Source organism: Ptychodera flava, chromosome 13 (genome assembly GCF_041260155.1).
Source record: "Ptychodera flava strain L36383 chromosome 13, AS_Pfla_20210202, whole genome shotgun sequence".
Lineage (NCBI taxonomy): Eukaryota > Metazoa > Hemichordata > Enteropneusta > Ptychoderidae > Ptychodera > Ptychodera flava.
In genome coordinates, this window is record NC_091940.1 from 3,586,360 (window position 1) to 3,606,326 (window position 19,967).

The 19,967-nt window shown below is 37.1% G+C and overlaps 1 protein-coding gene across 2 annotated transcripts in view; it reads left to right on the top strand.

Moving 5' to 3' along the window:
- LOC139147121 (RAB11-binding protein RELCH homolog) overlaps window positions 1-19,967 on the top strand; it is a 43,457-nt gene that overhangs the window by 17,946 nt on the left and 5,544 nt on the right. The window contains exons 5-23 of one of the 2 annotated variants that reach the window (XM_070718024.1): window positions 385-585; window positions 1,235-1,323; window positions 2,274-2,642; window positions 3,502-3,676; window positions 4,010-4,122; window positions 4,478-4,640; window positions 6,618-6,758; window positions 8,015-8,179; window positions 8,591-8,753; window positions 9,192-9,348; window positions 9,772-9,895; window positions 10,294-10,342; window positions 11,679-11,871; window positions 12,462-12,644; window positions 12,901-12,964; window positions 15,111-15,249; window positions 17,611-17,727; window positions 18,970-19,064; window positions 19,765-19,832. In XM_070718024.1, the coding sequence (XP_070574125.1) occupies window positions 385-585; window positions 1,235-1,323; window positions 2,274-2,642; window positions 3,502-3,676; window positions 4,010-4,122; window positions 4,478-4,640; window positions 6,618-6,758; window positions 8,015-8,179; window positions 8,591-8,753; window positions 9,192-9,348; window positions 9,772-9,895; window positions 10,294-10,342; window positions 11,679-11,871; window positions 12,462-12,644; window positions 12,901-12,964; window positions 15,111-15,249; window positions 17,611-17,727; window positions 18,970-19,064; window positions 19,765-19,832 (2,768 nt within the window). The remainder of the gene's footprint in view (window positions 1-384; window positions 586-1,234; window positions 1,324-2,273; window positions 2,643-3,501; window positions 3,677-4,009; window positions 4,123-4,477; window positions 4,641-6,617; window positions 6,759-8,014; window positions 8,180-8,590; window positions 8,754-9,191; window positions 9,349-9,771; window positions 9,896-10,293; window positions 10,343-11,678; window positions 11,872-12,461; window positions 12,645-12,900; window positions 12,965-15,110; window positions 15,250-17,610; window positions 17,728-18,969; window positions 19,065-19,764; window positions 19,833-19,967) is intronic. The other variant, XM_070718025.1, reaches the window with a different exon arrangement.

A 19,967-nucleotide genomic window follows, 5' to 3' on the forward strand; every position in this document is an offset into this window, starting at 1 on the left:
CAATTTAGATATTTGTTGCTGGTTTTACGACAAAAGTCTAGTATCTATTGGTACAGCAGGCTTAGATTTTTTGATCTCACTTAACCTGTTCACACCCAGTTCCCAGTAAACAGATCCACAATCACCATTGATAACAATAACTTTTGGCTATACCACAGTGGTGAAAGGGTTAAAATAACCCTTTTCCTATCAGACAGTATCACTTCCCCATATGCCTAGTCAGTAAAACTTGGTATTGAGCCAACATAGTACGTACTTTCACCCACTTGGCTCGGTCAATTTTGGTAAAAATGCAGCATACAGTTGTTTTTACAATTATTTGGAGTTAATGGGTTACCATGACAAAGATATCAATAACATTGTCATCATGGGTTCATCTTTCAGGATTTTGAAGACTGGGATGATGTGGGTTTAAATATTCCCAAGCCCCCAGATATCCTGCATTTGTACAGGGACTTTGGAAGCCATGCAGTACCTATCAAAGACACAGCAGAAGTAGGCTGTGGTGATGATACCATTGAAATAGAACAAGCAGAAGAAACGGAAGCTGATCAAGGGACACAAGATGAAGAAAGAATCAAACTAGTGAGTCTGTCAATACATCTATCAATGGTCAGTGTTTTCACTAAGGTTTGGGAATATTGGTAAATGATTTGGGAACCCCCGTAACATTTCTGCTGTCCCTAAATCTGATTGCATTGATATACCAAGGGGAACCCAGGTAAAATGAACCCCCGTAACATTTCTGCTGTCCCTAAATCTGATTGCATTGATATACCAAGGGGAACCCAGGTAAAATGACTGAGGAATCCTAGTAACATTTACCTTCTCACTGCTCTTCTTAGCAAAAACACTGATGGTTTTACCCTTTCACCATCAAAACTTGGTATAATACCAGTTTTCATGAGAATTGGTTAATCCAAACACAGGAATTGTTTTATTTTGTACGGAGGATGGAAGTGTTGATTTGCAACATTTCAAACAATGAATTGTTTTACAACATGTAACTGTCATTTGGATTAAATATTTGAAGGTTGACAGGAGTAATATACAAATACCAAACTGATAAATCGTAAATTTGAACATCATTTTTTCTGTGAGGTGTGATGAGATGTTTTTGTTCAAATTGTTGTTGTAAAACAGGAAATAGGAGACCGAGTAATCAGACACACTTTATACAACCTGCTATTGTAATAAGTGGTCTTTCAAGTTTGATTGTGTGGTTGTATTTCAGGAAATGCAATTAAATGAACTCAATAATGTAATAACACAACTCCAGCAAGACAATGAAGAATTAAAAACACAGGTACACAATCTACAAAGGTACGATTCCATCCTTCTTGACTTATTTTGTTATCTTTGACACTGTTGTCATCATTGCTTCAAAAGCTATCCATCTGTGTAAAAGAAAACTAGTTTGTGATCCAAGATTGCAAATTTGACACGTATAAAATGGTACAGATATTTCAAATAAAACTTGTGAGTTTCCTTACGTGTAGCTTTGAGTTTTTGCTGTTCTCTGAAGCATACTACATGGTAAATGCAAAAATGCAAAAGACCATAACCTACTGCCATACATCAGCAGATTCTGCAGATTGAAAAATTTACTCTAACAATAGGTAGAACAGCACAGGATTTGAACTTTCAACCTATGGTACCGACTCATTGAGCAGATAAGTTAGCTATCAAAACCACTCGGCTACATACCCAATTCTACAAAAAGGTGGTTCAATAACCAACTTGTTAGTTATTGCATATTTTAAGGCAACTCCGCTACACAGCTGTATTTCAATGATTACATGACGAAAGTTACCATTTAACCACATCAAGCATGTTAGATTACAATGTACACGTTATGTACTGTGTTCCGTATATGTAGAGCGCCCTCTATAGTTAAGTTTGGATATACTTTTGAATCAACAAACACCAGGGTAAGGGAAAGTTTGTGTTTAATATATTTCTTGACATAACAAAAACACATGTATTTCCCTGTACACACCATTTCTCATGTCCTCTCAATAACTGGTCCAGAATGCCTAAAAACAATGCCATTCACCTACAACTGTGTTTACCCATTATACTTTAGTGATGGCATTCTGTCAGCTGCAACTGTTTACCTGTTTTATGTAATTTGATATTGCAGAAGTAGATATTCCAAAATACTCTAAAGGTGTTTTGAGGAAGCTAACCAAAGTTTGAGCCAGCTTTTGTATGTGCAAGACAAATGGTTGTCATTTATGATATGCGGTTACATTTGCGTTTGATATTTTCAGAGACCTGGCAGTACAACGAACAATGAAGACATCCACACCAATGGTCAGTCCGATTACAACTCCTAGAAAAGCACAGGTTGGCAATACAGCCACAGAGAGACCAGGAGTGCAGCCTGAGAGAAAGCCTCCCATTGGCCAGGATGCTGTCACAGACAATGGCAATGACTCAAATTTAACAAATCAGCAAGCAGATGACAGTATACAAGAAGAAGCTAAGAGTCAAGTGACCCAGAATATTAATTCCATGGATGTGACGGTGGGGTCAGAGGCACCAGAGACTGTGACATTTGATGTGACAGATTCGGGACAAGATGGTGTTACAGAAGAGATAACAGAAGAGAGCAAGCACTCCTGTGAACCATGCAGGAAGTAAGTGTTGTATGAACTCAGTAATTTTCAATAGAGAGCAGGGAGTGTGTTACTCTCCCATGTTGCTTCATGGATTTCTAGTTTTGAAAACAACTGTACAAGGTTATGCAGAATGCCCTCAGCTTTCACATACTGTATGTGTCTGATGAAAGTTACCCCGATGTAACAACACAAACCTGTAGCTATTTAAGGAGAGGGCTTTGCCTTCTGCAACTCATACTTACTTGTACCAATTTATGCATGTTTATTGAGCTACAGTCTCAAACTTTCAGTGACTTTCAAAAATTGTTTATGTAACTTATTGTAAAAGAAAAAAATATACTGACAATAATTTATTAATTATTCTAGTGATCTCATGAACAAGATGACATGAGTACATTAATATATAAACTTTATAGGAAAGCCTCATGACTTTCCAAGCATAGCTAATGTTGTATTCTTCATCCAGATATTGCATAAGGAGTAGGATTTTGAACTGTAAAGAGAATGTATAATATGTTAGTTTGTGTAGGAAATTGTTGCTATCTTTTACTATCTATGTCCCAGTTCAAAACCAAACCTGTCACACAAATATGGTAAATACATTGACCTATCACGGAAATTAGCCTAAGAAGGAGAGTGTAGGAGCCAACTAGCATTTATGAAGATTTGGATAAGTAAATCATGTGTCTAATTCATTGCTATGAGCTTTCTAACAAACTAAAAAATTTTCTCATGGACTACAGACTGCTGTGTAGAAAACATTTATTGTTCTCAGCCATGATACAAGAGAATTTTTTTTAAACCACACACATATAGAGATGCTTACAAGAGGATACTGATAAACCTGTGTGCAAATATTTCATTTGTTTTTCCACAGTAACATGTCATCAGCCTTCAAGAAAGCATTGTTAGACTCACCATACTCACAGTCATTAGACAACAGATTGACAGTAGAAGTGTCCAAAATAGCGGAATCAAATGAAAATGTTGTCCTCATGTTAGCCAGATCTCTGCCACACATTGTACCAAATGTACTATTAGCCAAGAGAGAGGTAAGTATGTATCAATAACTGTCATCAATCATCACTACTTTTGGGGAATACATACCCCACTAAACTATAAAAAATACTTCATCATTAAAATAATAGCAAAGACAAATACTAGAGCTTAGAGGTGCTTCAACATTGTAATGAAAGGTTTGGCCTGAAATGGCAATGATGTTCTGTTCAAATCCAATAATATACAGAATGCGCATCAGAGACAAATTTTCTCTCTCAACTATTTATAATACTTTGCGTGCATCATTCACATCTGTAATGTGGGAAATAGTAATTTATGTATATGTTTTTATCCTATAACTAATCCTTTGTTATTTTTTTCATCAGGAATTAATCCCACTCATCCTTTGTACAGTCAGTCTACATCCTGATCCAAAGGAAAGAGATAATTTATTGAATATTTTATTTAATCTAATCAAGAAACCTGATGAAGAGCAAAGGTAAGTAAGCTGTTGTGGCATATTGTATCGCTTTACACTAAGTCTCCTTCATTTTCCTACACAGAGTCAATTGGGAACACATTCTGTGAGACTTGTCATATAAAAATCCAGAAGTGATTCAAAATCATAAGAAATGTTTGATAAAAGAATGGCGTTACTTGATGCATTCCTGTATGCATTCAAAATTTGTTGATTTTGAAAGAAAACTACTGCTGCAGTACATAATTTTAAAAACTTTCGCCTCAATTCAATGTATGAATTAGATAAGCAAGTTAATGGTTGTGTTTATTGAAGATGACTTCACTCTGTTGATCTTCATGTAAAGGTTGATCTCTGATCTTTGTGGTTTATACAGGCACATGATATTAACTGGTTGTGTAGCATTTGCACAGCATGTAGGACCAACAAGAGTTGAAACTGAACTATTGCCACAGTGTTGGGAACAAATTAGCCATAAATATGCAGAGAGGAGATTACTTGTAGCAGAATCATGTGGTGTCTTAGCGCCTTATTTACCAGTAAGTATTCATCAACTCCGCCATGTACTGTTTGTTATCACACTTCATGTCATGCTCATTTCTTACCTTGTGATGTGTTCTTCGGGAAAGCTGTGATTCATTGTAAACAGATTTACTGGCCATTAAGGTAATAGCATATACATTTGTTTCCCAAGGACTTGTGAGTAGATCCATAGGCCAAGGGAAACAGATTTTTTTGGTCAACTCTTAGGCCCAAGGGAAGCAAATATATGCTTGTTACGTGTACATGGCCATTCAGTATGTCTTTCGTAACACACCTTGTCCAATTTACTCACAAGACAATTGATAGAGTCTACTGCTATCACTCGTCTCCTTTGCATATGGCACTGCTATCTTCTTTTCTGTGTTGTAGATGGTGCTTTGAAACTTACCAAGTTAACAGTTGTCCAAAGTATTAACCAGTTGGTTAACTGTTAGAACTGATAACTTGCTCTTGACATTTGTCAATACCAAAATGACACTGGTGGACTGAAAATTGAGAAATATCATGAGAGAAATTTTGGATGATGTGTGTTACAAATAAATAAATGACCTTTCAGACATGCTTTCATGATCACTATCACATGACCATTAAAATGATTGGTTACTTCATTTGCTTTTCAATGTGCTTTGTTTGACTGATCATCAGCACTGCTAACCTCATAACGTAGAATGATCCTTGGGGACAGTTTTTTAAACACTCAAATTTCACAATATATGTCAGATCTGTTGCTTTTATTGACTCTTTTTGAAACCAGTGGAGTCAATGGTCTTCACTCTTTCTCTCTCTTGGAAGATTTAATTGTCACTCTTACAGTCAAGGCAGGGTATAGTGAAGATTTAAATTGTACCTATACAGTTAACACAGCATGTAGCAATCATTTTGAATATCAAATATCAGTAAATTTCAGGCAATTGTTTCTCTAATCCCAAGGTTTAGATCGTAACCAACCAAATTTTATTCTAGCTTTATAAAAGACAGTGGTTTAAAGTTTCCTCTGGCAATGTTTTAAGAACAGTTTAAAACTCCCTGTGTTGAGGTGTATATCTACCTTAAACATGAAGGCTATCTTGTATAGAGTTAACTCATCCTTGTTCACCGTAGAGTGACATTCATGATACAGCCGTGTACTCCAGGGGAGTTCCATCATATGTAATGGCCTTGTGAAACAGTCAAGGTGCTGTCACTTTCCAAGTAGTTTTGCCAAATACTTGATGTTTTTCTCTGTACATATATAGTAAGGCAGTTGTTGTGTGTGACTTCATGCCACAGAGATTTACATGACAAGTCAATAGCCAGTAACTGACAGAAATCCCTGGTTTAAAGGGCCAATATCTGTAACTTTGAATGATTTTATTCACTTTTTTGTTTTATGTGTAATTTCTTGTTCTACTGTACAAAGCATGTTGAAACACTAACTATTTAGGTTGTCAACACAGAGTCTACATGATGAAAGTTCATCATAACTGTTTACATTTGAATTCCCAATCTAGACTAGAATTCACTTGTCAACAATAACAATGCAGTCTACACGTGTACAGGCTGAGTTGACAAGCTGAATACTGTGTATCACAACATCCTTGAGAATCACAACAAGAAACTATAGTTGACATTAAAATCAAAAATGGTCAAAAATTCATCAAAAGTTGCAGCTGCTGTCCCTTTTTTTAATACTGTCGATGAAAAACTTGAAGTCACATGATATTAGGACACTTTAAAGTGGCCAATGGTAACAGTCATTGCATGATGACTCAACGAACTGTGAAATTTTCCAAACAGAAACAGATACTGCACATTGGCTGTGTATTTACCACAATGATATTTGTACATGAACCTAGTAATTCAAATGTGTAACAGATTACAAAGATGTTGATGGTCAACTCAAATAATTTTACAGACAATAAAGAGAAAACCATCTTTCAATCGATGCAGTTATCAGTATTTTGATGACTAAAGTATTTTGTTTGAATTGACAGAGGGAAATCCGGAGTTCACTGGTACTCTCAATGTTACAACAGATGTTATTTGATGAAAAGACAGACATGGTGAGAGAAGCTGTTGTCAAAAGTCTTGGAATTATAACTGCCTATATAGATGATACAGATAAATATACTCAGGTAAGATACTGCATTGAATGGTTAGTCTGTAACAACTCCACATCCTGGTTCATATCTCTTTGAAAGTCTGTCCCTGAAATTCATCCTTTATGTTCTTTCCTGAAACATATGTGATAATGATTCTGAACTCTTTAGTGCCAAGTTCACATGCTACAGTTATTTCTATCAACTTGATAGATGGTAATTTAAGTGATGCCATTTCATTCATTACTATATAATGACACCTACAATGCAATATTGGTTCAGTGTAAATTGTAGTGCAATATCAACGATACAGATTTGCTTACTTTTTGCCATGCAGTGTTTCCGTGTATACGTGATACAGTTTACCGCCATGATATTTTGATTTCTAGCGCATCATATTGTCACAGCTTAGACACATTTAGTACTCAGGTATTTGTTTCATATCTAATCTATTCATGAAAGAAGGTTGATGTTTGAACAATGAATGAAGTCCAAGACTACCTTTTCCCCTATGCTCCAATAGTTGGATTCCGCATAATGTCTGCAGTGCCAGTGAATATATGTACTTGTCATATTCAAATGTCAATTGAGAAATCCGTGTAGGCAAAAACCAAACTTGTCAAAACTTAAAGTATCGGCAGCTGTAGTTTTTGATGAATTTTTTCACTATTTTTGTTTTTTAAAGTCAACCACAGTTTCTTGTTCTACTCCTACATCACACTTTTTTCTGTCAAGTTGACAAGTAATTTGGTTTTATTCTGTGCCTCATTGGAAAAGTCTCCAAGTTATGTTGCAACACACAGTATTCACCTTTTCAACTTGGCCTGTACATGTGTGAACTGTATTGTTATTGTTGACAAATGAATTTTAGTCTCGGCTGTAATTTTAGATGTAAACAAAAACAATGCATTTTACATGTATAGACTCTGTGTAGACAAGCTAAATTTTAGCTGTTTCAATATTATGCGTTGGGGAGTAGAACAAGAACTTGTGATTGACATACATGACAAAAAAGTGAAAAAATTGAAACTACAGCTACTTTTTCTGTAAGAACCATTTGATTGGATAAATGTTCTTGGGAGACCACCAAATGATAAATGCTTTGATTTACCCCTGTAGTGATGTCCGTCATTGACACTTTGGGCTTAGTAAAACATACTTATAAACTATGAAAAATGAAAGAGATAGTTGTTTCTATAATGACGCATGTACAGAAATAAAAGTACTCCACAAAGATGAATTTGTTTAGAGTCCAGTGTTTGAACAAACGTGTGTTTGGTTTGATTACACAGGGTTGTGAGTTGTTACTAACAGCACTCCGTGATAGCAGTGACATGGTTGTCAATGCAGCACAAACAGTGTATCTACCTTCCTTTGCAATGTGGGCATATGAACTGGACAAATTAGAAAGTGATCTCTGTGCTTTGTTTGTTAAGAAGATTGAGCAGTGTGTCAAGGTAAGATGAAAGCTACCGTTTTGGTTCGCCTTCAAGTTCTGGTCCTATCATCCTTGTAAAGAGTTTGTTGTGCTGTTTGAAATACTAGTACTTACTGAAAAAAAATGTCCCAAAAATTATGCATTTTGATATGAATGATTTGTTGACCATAAACTTTTGTTAGCCAGAAAGATATTTACGACGTAAATTTTTGAATAACTAAAGGACACTGCTCAGTTTCATTAAAGTTAAATTCTATTTTACTTTTCTGATAAGTTTCTGTCGTGATCCCATTAATATCCATTTCCCCTTGCATATTGATCCTGTGATAATGGCCACAGGAATTAGACCATTACTGAATGGAAGAGAGGGTTGGTCACTGTATCTTTGACCTGTTGAAGTGAAGTGTATTCTTTATTGGTATTTTTGCAGGACACATCAGCAGTAGCTAGTGCCACAGTGGATGAAAGCAGAATTAATCTATTAGTTGGAGCTTTACAGTGTCTGGTACCATTTCTCTATACATCTGTCTTACTATCAGCACCATTCATAGACAAAGTGGACAGATCAGCAGCAGATATAACACCTCTAGAAAGTTAGTATTTCATCATGACATCCTTCAACACTTTTCCATCCTTTACTTTTAAAACTCTGAAAGTAAACTTGACCTGGGATAGTCTTTGGTTGGTCAGATCTTGCAAATCGTAAAATATCCCATGAGTACCACTATTGCAACTCCTGTGTAAACTCCAATCCTTATCTATTGCAACTCCTGTGTAAACTCCAATCCTTATCTCTAGCCTAGACCTTTTAAATGAAATATCGTCGTGTATTCTTTGTTCTGGAGAAATAATAGCCTGGTAGAAACCATTGCTCTGACTGTATGCTCAACAATTCCACACTTTTAACAATAGTTTGTACAGGTGAGATTATATGTAAAGGATGAGTCAAAGTAGACGATCAGTGATCGTGCTTCATACATGTATATGAAATGTTGATAAGTAACTTTTGTTTTATCCCCCGAACCTTTCAGTAACAAGGTTTCCAAAGCCATCATCGCCACTTTTAGACATGTCAACAATAATTGGTGATAAACGACTTTTAGCAGCAGTAGTGCCAGCATTTGAAGAGCATTTAGACAATGGTGAATACCAAACATGGGACAAGTTTAACTGGGTAGTTAATGAATTGTAAGTGTCAACTTGTAGTATTTCTTATCTCAAGTCTGTACTTTGAATAATAAACTAACGTTTTGTAAGGTCTTGTTGCCTCGATTCTTCAAGTTACTATTGTCGGGGTCCATTGATTACCATTGCCTAGGTTCATGGTGTTACATTTGTATTGATTCTGCATAATCATGAGAATTAACAAATTTTAAACATTTGTAAATTTTGACTGCATGAGATCATTCTCTTTGAAAATCAAAACAAATTTTTTCTGCCGAGCATAAGGTGCAAACTGCGTCCTTGAAAACTAAAACTGCCCACAAAGAATAGTCTCTCAGAGGACAAGTGTGAAATAAAAATAACTGAGATACACAAACACAGCTATAAAGTTTGATTGATGGCTTTCATGTTCATTGACCTGCAATTGTTCTTACTTGTACTCCACAGTATTCCAAGATTGTTAGAAGTACTGGACAGTAGTGATGTCTGCCATCCTAAAAGCATCCACATCTTTTCCAAGTTCTTTTTTAATTTATGTAGAACTTTTGGAAGGACATTTACAGAAACTAAGGTATGTTTAACATCTGTGATATCAAGACTAAGATATGGCATAGACATTTGATGTGTTGAAGATCTGATTGTACACATTCTATGACTATTCAACTTACACAGTATCCAATATCATTGGCATCTTTCATTGAGGGTTTGATCTGTCATATCCATTTGTACAGATTTGAAAGCACTGATATGAGTTATCCTGATGTATGTGAAAAATGAAATATGAATTTGTTTGGAGGCTTAATCAGTAACCTACATGTACTTCCATAAAAACAAGTGATGATGAAGCTGTAAGTGTGTCATTTATGACAACACATTTACATCACTTACATTTAACACGTCTTAAGTGTTGAAGAGAGTTTAATTTACAACATTTTACTAATATTGTAACTATTTTACTTCTTTAATCAGGTGAAACCAAAATTCCAAGCAGTTCTCAATGTACCAGAAGATCAGATAGGTAAGCACTGTCACTCTATGGAAACTTTAAATCAACATTTTCCTAAGCATCTAAAGACACATCTGAAGTTTTGCATTATACAATACAGTAAATTTGTCCAAAAATTATTGTTGCTGCATGTGAAAAAGTCTAACTACAATGACTCATTTTCTCAATGGTGGCGATTCATGTACCGGCTATCTTACACAATTTAAGCAATATCATGGCCCCATTGGTAGGGTACTGTACTCACTGTCAAATGGTAGTGAGTTCAAGACCCTGGTGGCCACAGTAGTGGACTCACTATCAAAGGATGGTCAGATAAAAACCAGTTGTGCCCTTGAACAAGGTGCTTTACTCCTGCTGCTCAATGGGTAGTGGATGCCCTTTGGATGATGGAATAAATAAAACACAACTCTCTATATCCAGGTAGATTAAACCAGTATATCATTACCTCTTTAAAAATAGAACTCAAAGACCAGAATGGTTTAGAAATAAAGATATGTAAACCCAGCAAAACCTGTTTTTGTCATTGTAAGAACTATGTAGCGGTGCAATCACAGTATTGTGTTTTCAAATGACAGATGTCCCAACCATGAACGCTGTGGATGTTAAACTTTGTAGATTTATTAGTAACACAGTACACGTTCAACAATACATTAACCCATTGAGCACCAAAGTCAATTTTTGTCGCCCTTATAAAATAAACAGCAGTCAATTTTTGTCAGATTTTTACCAAACTTTTGATAAAAAACTGTGGCCAATAAAATGTCGTGTTCATGTGGTCCAAAATTATCAAAAAAATTACAGAAAAGTTCATAAAAATTGGTAACAATGTTACACTAAAATTTTGGTGGGAAAAAAATAGAGCACTCAAAGGGTTAAGCAAATGACATTTGTTTTGCTGATTCTTATGATCTGTGATTTCTAAGTTTCAGTACTTGATTGCTTTTCAGTTATCATGGTTGTTTTAGGTGTCTGTATTAACTTTGTCATTCCTGGCAATCACTAGCTGAGATCATTTGAAAATTCATTTATTTGTATTTTTAAGATCAGAAAGATACTTGATCCTTACTATCACACAGGTACCTGGCGTAGAGTTCAGTAAAAAATAAAAATGACAGTTTGTTAGAGAGAAACTCGGAGGTCGAAGATTGATGTAGAACTCGGGATATATTTTACAGGCAGGCTTTATCCCCAGTTTCAGTCATCAAATATCCAAACATCCAAATGCAAAGAGTCCCCACCCTAGGAAGTCTTCCAATCCCAACCTCTATTCTACTCTTTTACCATGCACATTCAGAGTAAGGTAAATACAGGATCCATAGAGTAATTACAGCTGATATTTTCATTGCAGATACACTGGTGATATCTGGACAGACCTCTTTGACCAAAGCCACAGTACCAGTTTACGCCACTGGAGTACTTACATGTTATAACAGAGAAGAGGACAGAAAACAATTATCAACATTTTTACAAGATGTCATTACAACTCTGTCATTATGTCATACACCATTGGATAGTGTCAAAGCTGCATTCACTGAATTACAGTAAGTAGCTAACTTGTAGTGTCAGTGTATTTTTATCCCCATGTCATCCACAGTGTTTACTCTATGATTTTCATCACCAAGACAGTCTCTGTGTCAAATTTTGATACCAAAGAATTTATTTGTATCATAGCATGATGTATAGGGTACTGAATACTTAGAATGTATGAGTAGTGGTAAATTAAAACAATACATAATATATGCATGCTAAATGCAAAAACTTAACACAGCTATCAGCAGTAGTCCACATACCCATCTCTAAGTACAAAGGTATATCTGATTAATCATACCAGTGTATGTACATGTGATATTTATAATTGTACTTCACAGAGATAACCTTGCATATCTTTCTAAGCCAGCCTGTTGTGTTTTTCTAATTGTGACATTTTACTTTTCCAAGTAACAGTCCTGTAGATTTGGGTGTTGGTCTTAACAATTAAGTACTTTAATTTCGAGGTTAATTTCAGAAGATAGTCCAAAAGTTGCCAATTTTATGGAGCGTTGGCGGAGCCGTGTTACCACGATGTTACCCCATCTGACACATGCATTTACATCACTTACTAAACAATTTGTTATGTTTTTTGTTTGTTCAGTACAAATCCCATTTACCATGAGTTGTTGATGACAGTTCTGTGGAATGGTGTTGTTCATACATCAGCATTAGTCAGAGCAGCATCTGCCAGAATGTTTGAACTTCTAGTCAAAGGTGTCAATGAGACATTGGTGTCTACAAGGGTAGTTCCAGCACTAATTACTCTCTCTGGAGACCCAGAAATGTAAGTCTTTCCCATTTCAGTTCTCAGATTTCACTCGTAAAGAATTCCATCGTAGCAATCCAAAATTTAAAGATTCTGGTATCTTTGGAGAGTAACAATACTCACACTTTGTATTATTTGATGCAGCACAGCTATGTTATACAACAACCATATGTCTCCTCAATAAGTCCAGAGAGCTCCATTGTACAGCATGTTGATTTGAAATAAAGGCAGACAAACCATTGAAACTTTAATATTTTATGTTTGTTTCTTACAGCTCTGTAAGAATAGCAACAATACCGGCATTTGGTACAATACTAGAAAATACAACTCAGAAAGAGGTGAGTGTTTGTATCCCTATACAACCACTACATGGCAATAGATAGATAACCACACACTTCTCAAAGAACATTTATTGTTATAACACAGCTCATCCGCAGTCAGTTTAAATTCGTCAATTGATATTCACGAGGTGATGCGTTCTTTTTGTGCTGATCCATGTAAACGACATCATCAGGCATCATTTGTTAGAACTGTTGCCTGCCAGGCACCAGTTCTGAAAAATTATGCCCGCTGACTTAAAAACAACATTTGTGCATACGTGAACTGCGACGCAAACAAAGATGTTGTCTGCAGCCAGGCAAAATGATAGCAGAGACATTTCTCAGTTTATCCTATTTTGTGAAGAAGAACTGAACGCTCTGGTTTCTAACAAGGACTTGAAACAGATGAAAACAATAATCAAAGGTGCATTGAACATTTTGCAGAAGTATTGCTACGCTGTGTAGAAAAACTTTTTCTTTAATACCGAACCACTCCAACATATTACATGCGACAAGTTTTGTGTTCTTATGCATGACTGCGGATGAGGTGTGTTATAAAACACACGTTGACTTTCCGTGAGGGCAACAGCATATGTCTTTAACCCCTCAGGCTGGTGAGTCACCCCATGGATGTAAAAAATAGAAGGATACAGGACAGCCCTATAATCCCTTTCACACCTATTGTTATTTCTTTGTCTACGCTGGTCTTTGAAGTTGTGGCATGGTTGCCGCGATCAGGACGGCTCAGACACACCCACTTCACTCACAATATTGTGTACATCAAATTATTGTTGCCAAATTAATAAAAAAAACCTTTCAAACTTGTGAAATTGCTTGTGTTGAATGCCCAGACTGAACAGAGCTCAAACAAACCAAAGACTGAGAAAATCGACGCATATTTGACCAAGTTATGACTATTCTTTGGAACCGACTTGGATAAAGTCCACTGATTGTAAAATTACTCTCACTTACAAAGTATCTAACCGCGGAGTCTGATTTTTTCTTAATTAGGAGGTTCAAGGTATGAACGCTTAAAAAATGTTTGTCCTAAGTGCTGGCCATTGAAGTTATCGTATTCTAAAGTTGGGCTATATTTGCGGTACGCCGATAGTTTGTCCCCATAGGATTGCGTGCAAATGCGTTCGTCGTTCATGCCATGGTTCACCCGTTTGAAGTCACGTTTCCAGACGTTCAAAGACACTGCTGAAAGAACTGTTACGCCAAAACTAAAGTCGTATATAAAGACTTTCCTGTGTGGTCATGTTTGGAGATCTGAGTACCTAGCCGAAAATTCCCTGGTGATTTTTTCGCCGAAGTTCACTGCGTCGCGTCACCATTCTGCACGGGTTGAGGCATTGTTCAAGAAGGGGAAAGGTTATTACACATGCGCAGTTCTTATTATACCGTGTTTACGTGAGACAGAAAGTGAGCCAGGAGCTATGTAGTCAATTGTTTTCCTCCTCGATGAGCCGCATATCATCGTTAAGATAGAAAAAGGTCTTAGTATTGCTACAACAACATTACTGGCACGAAAGACGCTATTTTTTACGCTGTCTGTGGTAATGCACGGAAAGACTCGACGTTTACCGACAACAACCCGAAGACACGCTATGTATAAAATAACACGCTAATCCCATTACGGGATTACGAGATAACGAATCGGCGGCAACTATCCCTTGAACAAAGGATCAAAGGACTGCACTGTATCCTCATATTTTTTACATCCATGGTCACCCCAAGTCAAGGCCTCTGGCCTCTGGAAACAGTCTGTTTTCGGGGATGACTCACAGTCCCTCGGGGTACAGACATACGCTGTTGGCCTCATGGCCAGTCAATATGTGTGTATTGTGCATTTATAACCCTTTGCTAGTAACACATTGAAACACCTTTTTATAGGAAATGCTTTTTCCATGTTGTACCATACTTAACCATAAGCCTAAAATCTAGTAATCAATATTGTTCTACTGTTTATTGACATTTGGTATTATTGATCCATTGTATTGCACAGCTGTTTTCACTGATTGTTGCTTAAATTAGGTATTTTGGTGAAAGTCTGAACTACAATATACTGACTGAGGTTGTATATAAAGTGAGTCTGGATGTGTAAGTTGGAATGTACCAAGGCAGCAATGATGATATTGACTTGACATTTAATCTGTTACAGATGTTAGACAGAGTTTATGTACAGTTCCAGTCATTCCTTGATGATCCGCAGTACAAAGACCAGCACTCTCTGACAGTAGAGCTCATCAAGACTTTTGGTAGAGTTGGACCCAACTCAGAACCAAAATTCAGAGATGATTGTAAGCAAACTTATTATTTAACTCTCACAAAGTGTTGTTTTAGTACAGAGTACAATTGTACCCTGGATTTGGAGTAGAATCATCTCCAGGCACATTGTTAGTTTTCACCCGAGGCCTGTCTCAGTTTAGATCTTTAAAGACCAATTCTAGATCGATGACCAATCTGTTTAAAATCAGATGTAGAGTACGGCGACGTCTCTGTACTTGCGCGGTTTTTTCTTGCTGTCGCCTCTCACTACATCTGACCAACTCCCATAGAAGGTCGCGTTCAAATCTCGCGCTCTGGCCAGAACAGCCGACCTATCAGAAGGCACCTTACAGGGAACAATAGGTATGACTCGCAAGCGCTTGCAAGTGTGTAATCGAGCCATCCATCCAGTTGTAAACACTGGCGCACGGCGAATTTTAAAATCGTCTGTCTGTAATTTTAATGTTGAAACATGCCTTTCATTAATAACTGTGCAAACGGAAATCACGGGACAGACTTTGAGACCAGCCCTGCGTACGATGCTGTGTGTTCCCGGCGTAAAATACGGCCTCCCACTACAGCCCTGCCGACCCTAATAGGAATACACAGCGACATCGGTACGTGGTCCTGATTTGGACCGCGCACGAAAAGCTACCTTTTCTGACTACCTTCGGCCGAATAACTCATTAGATAGCACTATCATATACGATCTTCAAGATATGGGCTGTTCCTGGACAACTGACCGACCGTGAATCGCTGGTAAACTATTATCAGTTTGGGGCGAGAGCGAATTTTTGAATAGAAGAGAGGTTGGCCAGTGCTAGTTGCAAGCTCGGCCAGGGGGATAATTCCGAGAACTCGGCCAGTTACGAGCTCGGCCAGCTGGAGAAGTCAGCCAGTAGGCGAACTCGGCCAGTAGGAGCATGGTTATATGATGAGACTACAGTGTTCTTCTATTTTCTAGGTTTCGCCAAAGTTACAATCTGAAAGCAATGCCAATACCGGGTGCCAATATCATTCATGAGCGTGATGTTTGCAAACTTCCTTCCTTGCTTCAACGCTAAACTACACGATGACATCGGCCGCATGCTGCACAGTGTGGTACATCTTGTTTTGCTTTCCATTAAACCTACGATTTACTCCCGTCAAACCATAACCCAAAACGTTATTCATCCAAAGATCAACGTCGTCGTCATATTACTGCCAATTTGTACCTCTCGATCGTACGCTCGACTTGCGATCTGCAGAAATGCTGAGGCCGACCAATTTGTTTTTCAGAGTGGAACGTCTTCTCATTGTTTTCTGAATGTTCAACAAAATAACATCAAAATATTAAAATTGGCGTGCGTATAAAAGCATCTGTTTACTGTTAAGAGAAAATGTATGAAATCATATGTAAGTGTCCGACCTCTCCCTTCTCCCACTGGCCGAATTGGTCGCCGCGGGCACTGGCCAAGCCCTGCATACAGGTCTGTGCGTTCCCGGCGTACACAGACCTGTACGCAGGGCTTGCACTGGGGGTACTGGCCGACCTCTCTGGTTCAAATTTTGTTGCAGTCTGTGTGTGAGTGAGCGATTGAGTGACTCGGGTAGGCATACATTGGAATCGAGCTGCTTTCGGCCGAAAGTAGTTAGAAAAGGTAGTGTTTCGTGCGTGGTCCAAATCGGGACTGCGGTCGCTGTGTATATTCCGCCTATCAGCAGGGCTGTGGTACATGGTGGGAGCAGACCGTAGATACGCCGGGAACACACAGCATCGTACGTAGTGCACACTGTGAGCAGCGCCCAGTGAATGACTTTGGCTGCTCAGCTCTACTGTTTAATACTTACACACTCCAGTACAATGTGTACAAGACAGCTGAGCGGCCAAACATTTCTAGACTGGAATTTGAAAGTGCGTAGTCTTGTGTACTTCTCGCTGTAGATTTTGAACAACGATCGGATGTTTACAGCGATAAAAGCAAGAAGGGAACACGACATTGCATCGACGCACTGGACCTCACGATCGCGTAGCGTGCAATCTGATTGGCTGCTTCAAAGCGCGAGATTTGAACGCAACCTTCTATAGGAGTTGGTCAGATGTAGTGAGAGGCGACAGCAAGAGAAAACCGCGCAAGTACAGAGACATCGCCGTACTCTACATCTGATTTTAATCAGATTGGATCCATGACCAATTCCAAGATTACATTCCATGGAAGTATGAATTAGACTTTGCAATTCACCTCTTAAGGTTTACCCATCATAACATAGAAGTACCATTTCTACTGAAGAAGTTGAGCCTGCAAATTTAGAAAAGTATATTTAATTTAGGCTGTGTTCGCTTCAACGTCAACATTGAGTGATTCTGATGAGATATTCACTGGCATGTACATATGATGTTTTTTGCCTTTCAGTTGTACTGCCCAGATTGACTGCCATAGCCCATGCTAATAACAATACTACAAATGACACTAAGAAGTCAGACATAGCTCTTCAACTTTTTGAAGCATACAGTGCACTCTCCTGTTGCTGTATCCTTTACTTTGTCTACTGTGAAGTAGAAACTTTTCATCTGATTTGGTGTCCTCTGGTGGCACATGATGAGTGAGTATAGTATCTTCTCTGATGTAATTATGTAATATTGGGAAATAGGAGATGAAAGGGCTTACCCTCTCTTCATTTCATTCAATCACAGTTCAGGGTTACCATAGGAAACAACTGTTGTACTAAACTTTGGTGATAATGCTGAACATGGATCAATTTATATACCATATTTAAGTTCACTTTTTTCTCAAGGAAGTTACAAAAGTTCCCAAAGTGGCACACGGAAAAAGTGACACTTTTTTGTTGAAATTCAAATTGCATGAATCTTCTCCAATATTCACTGACTTGAACAATGGTAAACCACTTTTTTCATCAGTATTGAGGCATATTGAGCAAGTTCTTGGTAATCAAATATCAAGCTGCACTTTGTTTGTTGCATTTAGGCTATATCTGAAGGTAGTGTGTCTGTTCTATATTTCAAATAGATTTCATTGTTTGGTCAGTAATATTTTTATTACAAGCTTCTCAATCCACAAAATAAAGTGTTTTAGTTTTAATGTGATTTGAAATTTACCATGTTTCCATTACAATACAGAAATGAGCAAAGTCCCATGCATTACATCAAAATTTTTATAAGGAGTTGAGCATTTGTTAATACATTTTAAGATGTACTGATGCATACATGTAAATAACAGTGGGCATATCCAGTCTACACCATCATGGTGTAGTTGTGCAGGGGTATGCCATACAAGCATCATAAACAACCTGAAATCACAATCCACTTACTGATGTAGACAAACATATTTGACTAATAAGATAGTGAATTTAGCATTGCAGTTATACAAAAATGAATAGACTGTACTCTGATTGCAATGTTGTCTATAAGATGGCTTGACTACACAGTACTCATATTTATTAGCTACCTTTTCAAGTATTGTTAGTGATCTCTTCATGCCTTGTTTTCCTCAATGTTCAAAAATACATTTATTTGACCATAATACATTCATAGTGCATTTGGTTAGGTTTCCTGTCAATTTTAATGTTTTGAGCAAATGATGAAAGTAGTTGCAGTCCAGTTGTTGGAAAGTAATGGGTTTGTGGCCCACTGTGTCATGAACAAACAACAGAGTTTTGATATAATAGGCATGACTAATAAATGATTGTAGACAGTTTGTAGTATGTACTAGACAAATCTGTAATTGCATTGTCCACCTTAACTGTGATTGTAGTTATCTCTGATGATTTAATCAGGGAATGTCTTCTACCAGGATTAAGATGTCTACGTCAAGATTTAGAACAAGTAGCTCCAGAACATGAGGTACATGTACGTCTCTCAATGTTTTCTATCTCTTTCTTCATCTGTCCTGTCTTGTCTTATCTTGTACTTACACTCACTCAACTTCACTCTTATCTATTTATTTCCAATTCTCTTTTCTCATTCTCATTTCTTCATAATAATTTTATTTTTTCAATATTTGGCGATTGTTTTGATGTCATACAACTCATGCTGCTGAGATGAAATGAGTATTGTGCATCTTGGTGAAAAAAATTCACATGATATCATTTGTCATTGGATTTTTTTAATATATTCATCTATCATAGTCATTGTTGTGTGATCTTGTAAATATAGTTATATTTCAACTTTGGTACACTATACTGGGATAGTATGTTTTTGGTAAGTTGGCCTGGTGTAGTCTGTTGACATTAAAATCTTGACAGCATTTTGCTACTTCTTTACAAGATCAGGAACGGCAATATTGCCATTGACATGAACCCTGCTGACTAGAAAACTATAGAGAGAATCATAAATGAGAGACTTTTAATTCCATGAAGTGACTCAATGTTGAACTTCAACGTATGTACATGGATGTACTCCAGGGAGAGTCAATAGTACAGTGTTCCTGCTACGTCAAAGTGCATATTCAACTGAAATTAATAATTCAACATTAATGTAGCATTTTTTAAATGCATTTTTCTGGTGAAATCAACTTCTCAATTATCTATTATATGTTTTGTTTGATCAGGAGGTAGTTAATTCAATGATCAAGGATTATGAAACCAAGATTGATGGTAGACCAGCCAATATGGAAAGGTAAGTAACTCTTTATTGTCTCATCCATGAAGTCTTTTCACAATATCCTCTGCAAAGGTACATCTTTTACTGTACAGTAAATGACCATAAGTAACTCAGACAGAAGTTCACAAGTTACCATATACCTGTTGTCAT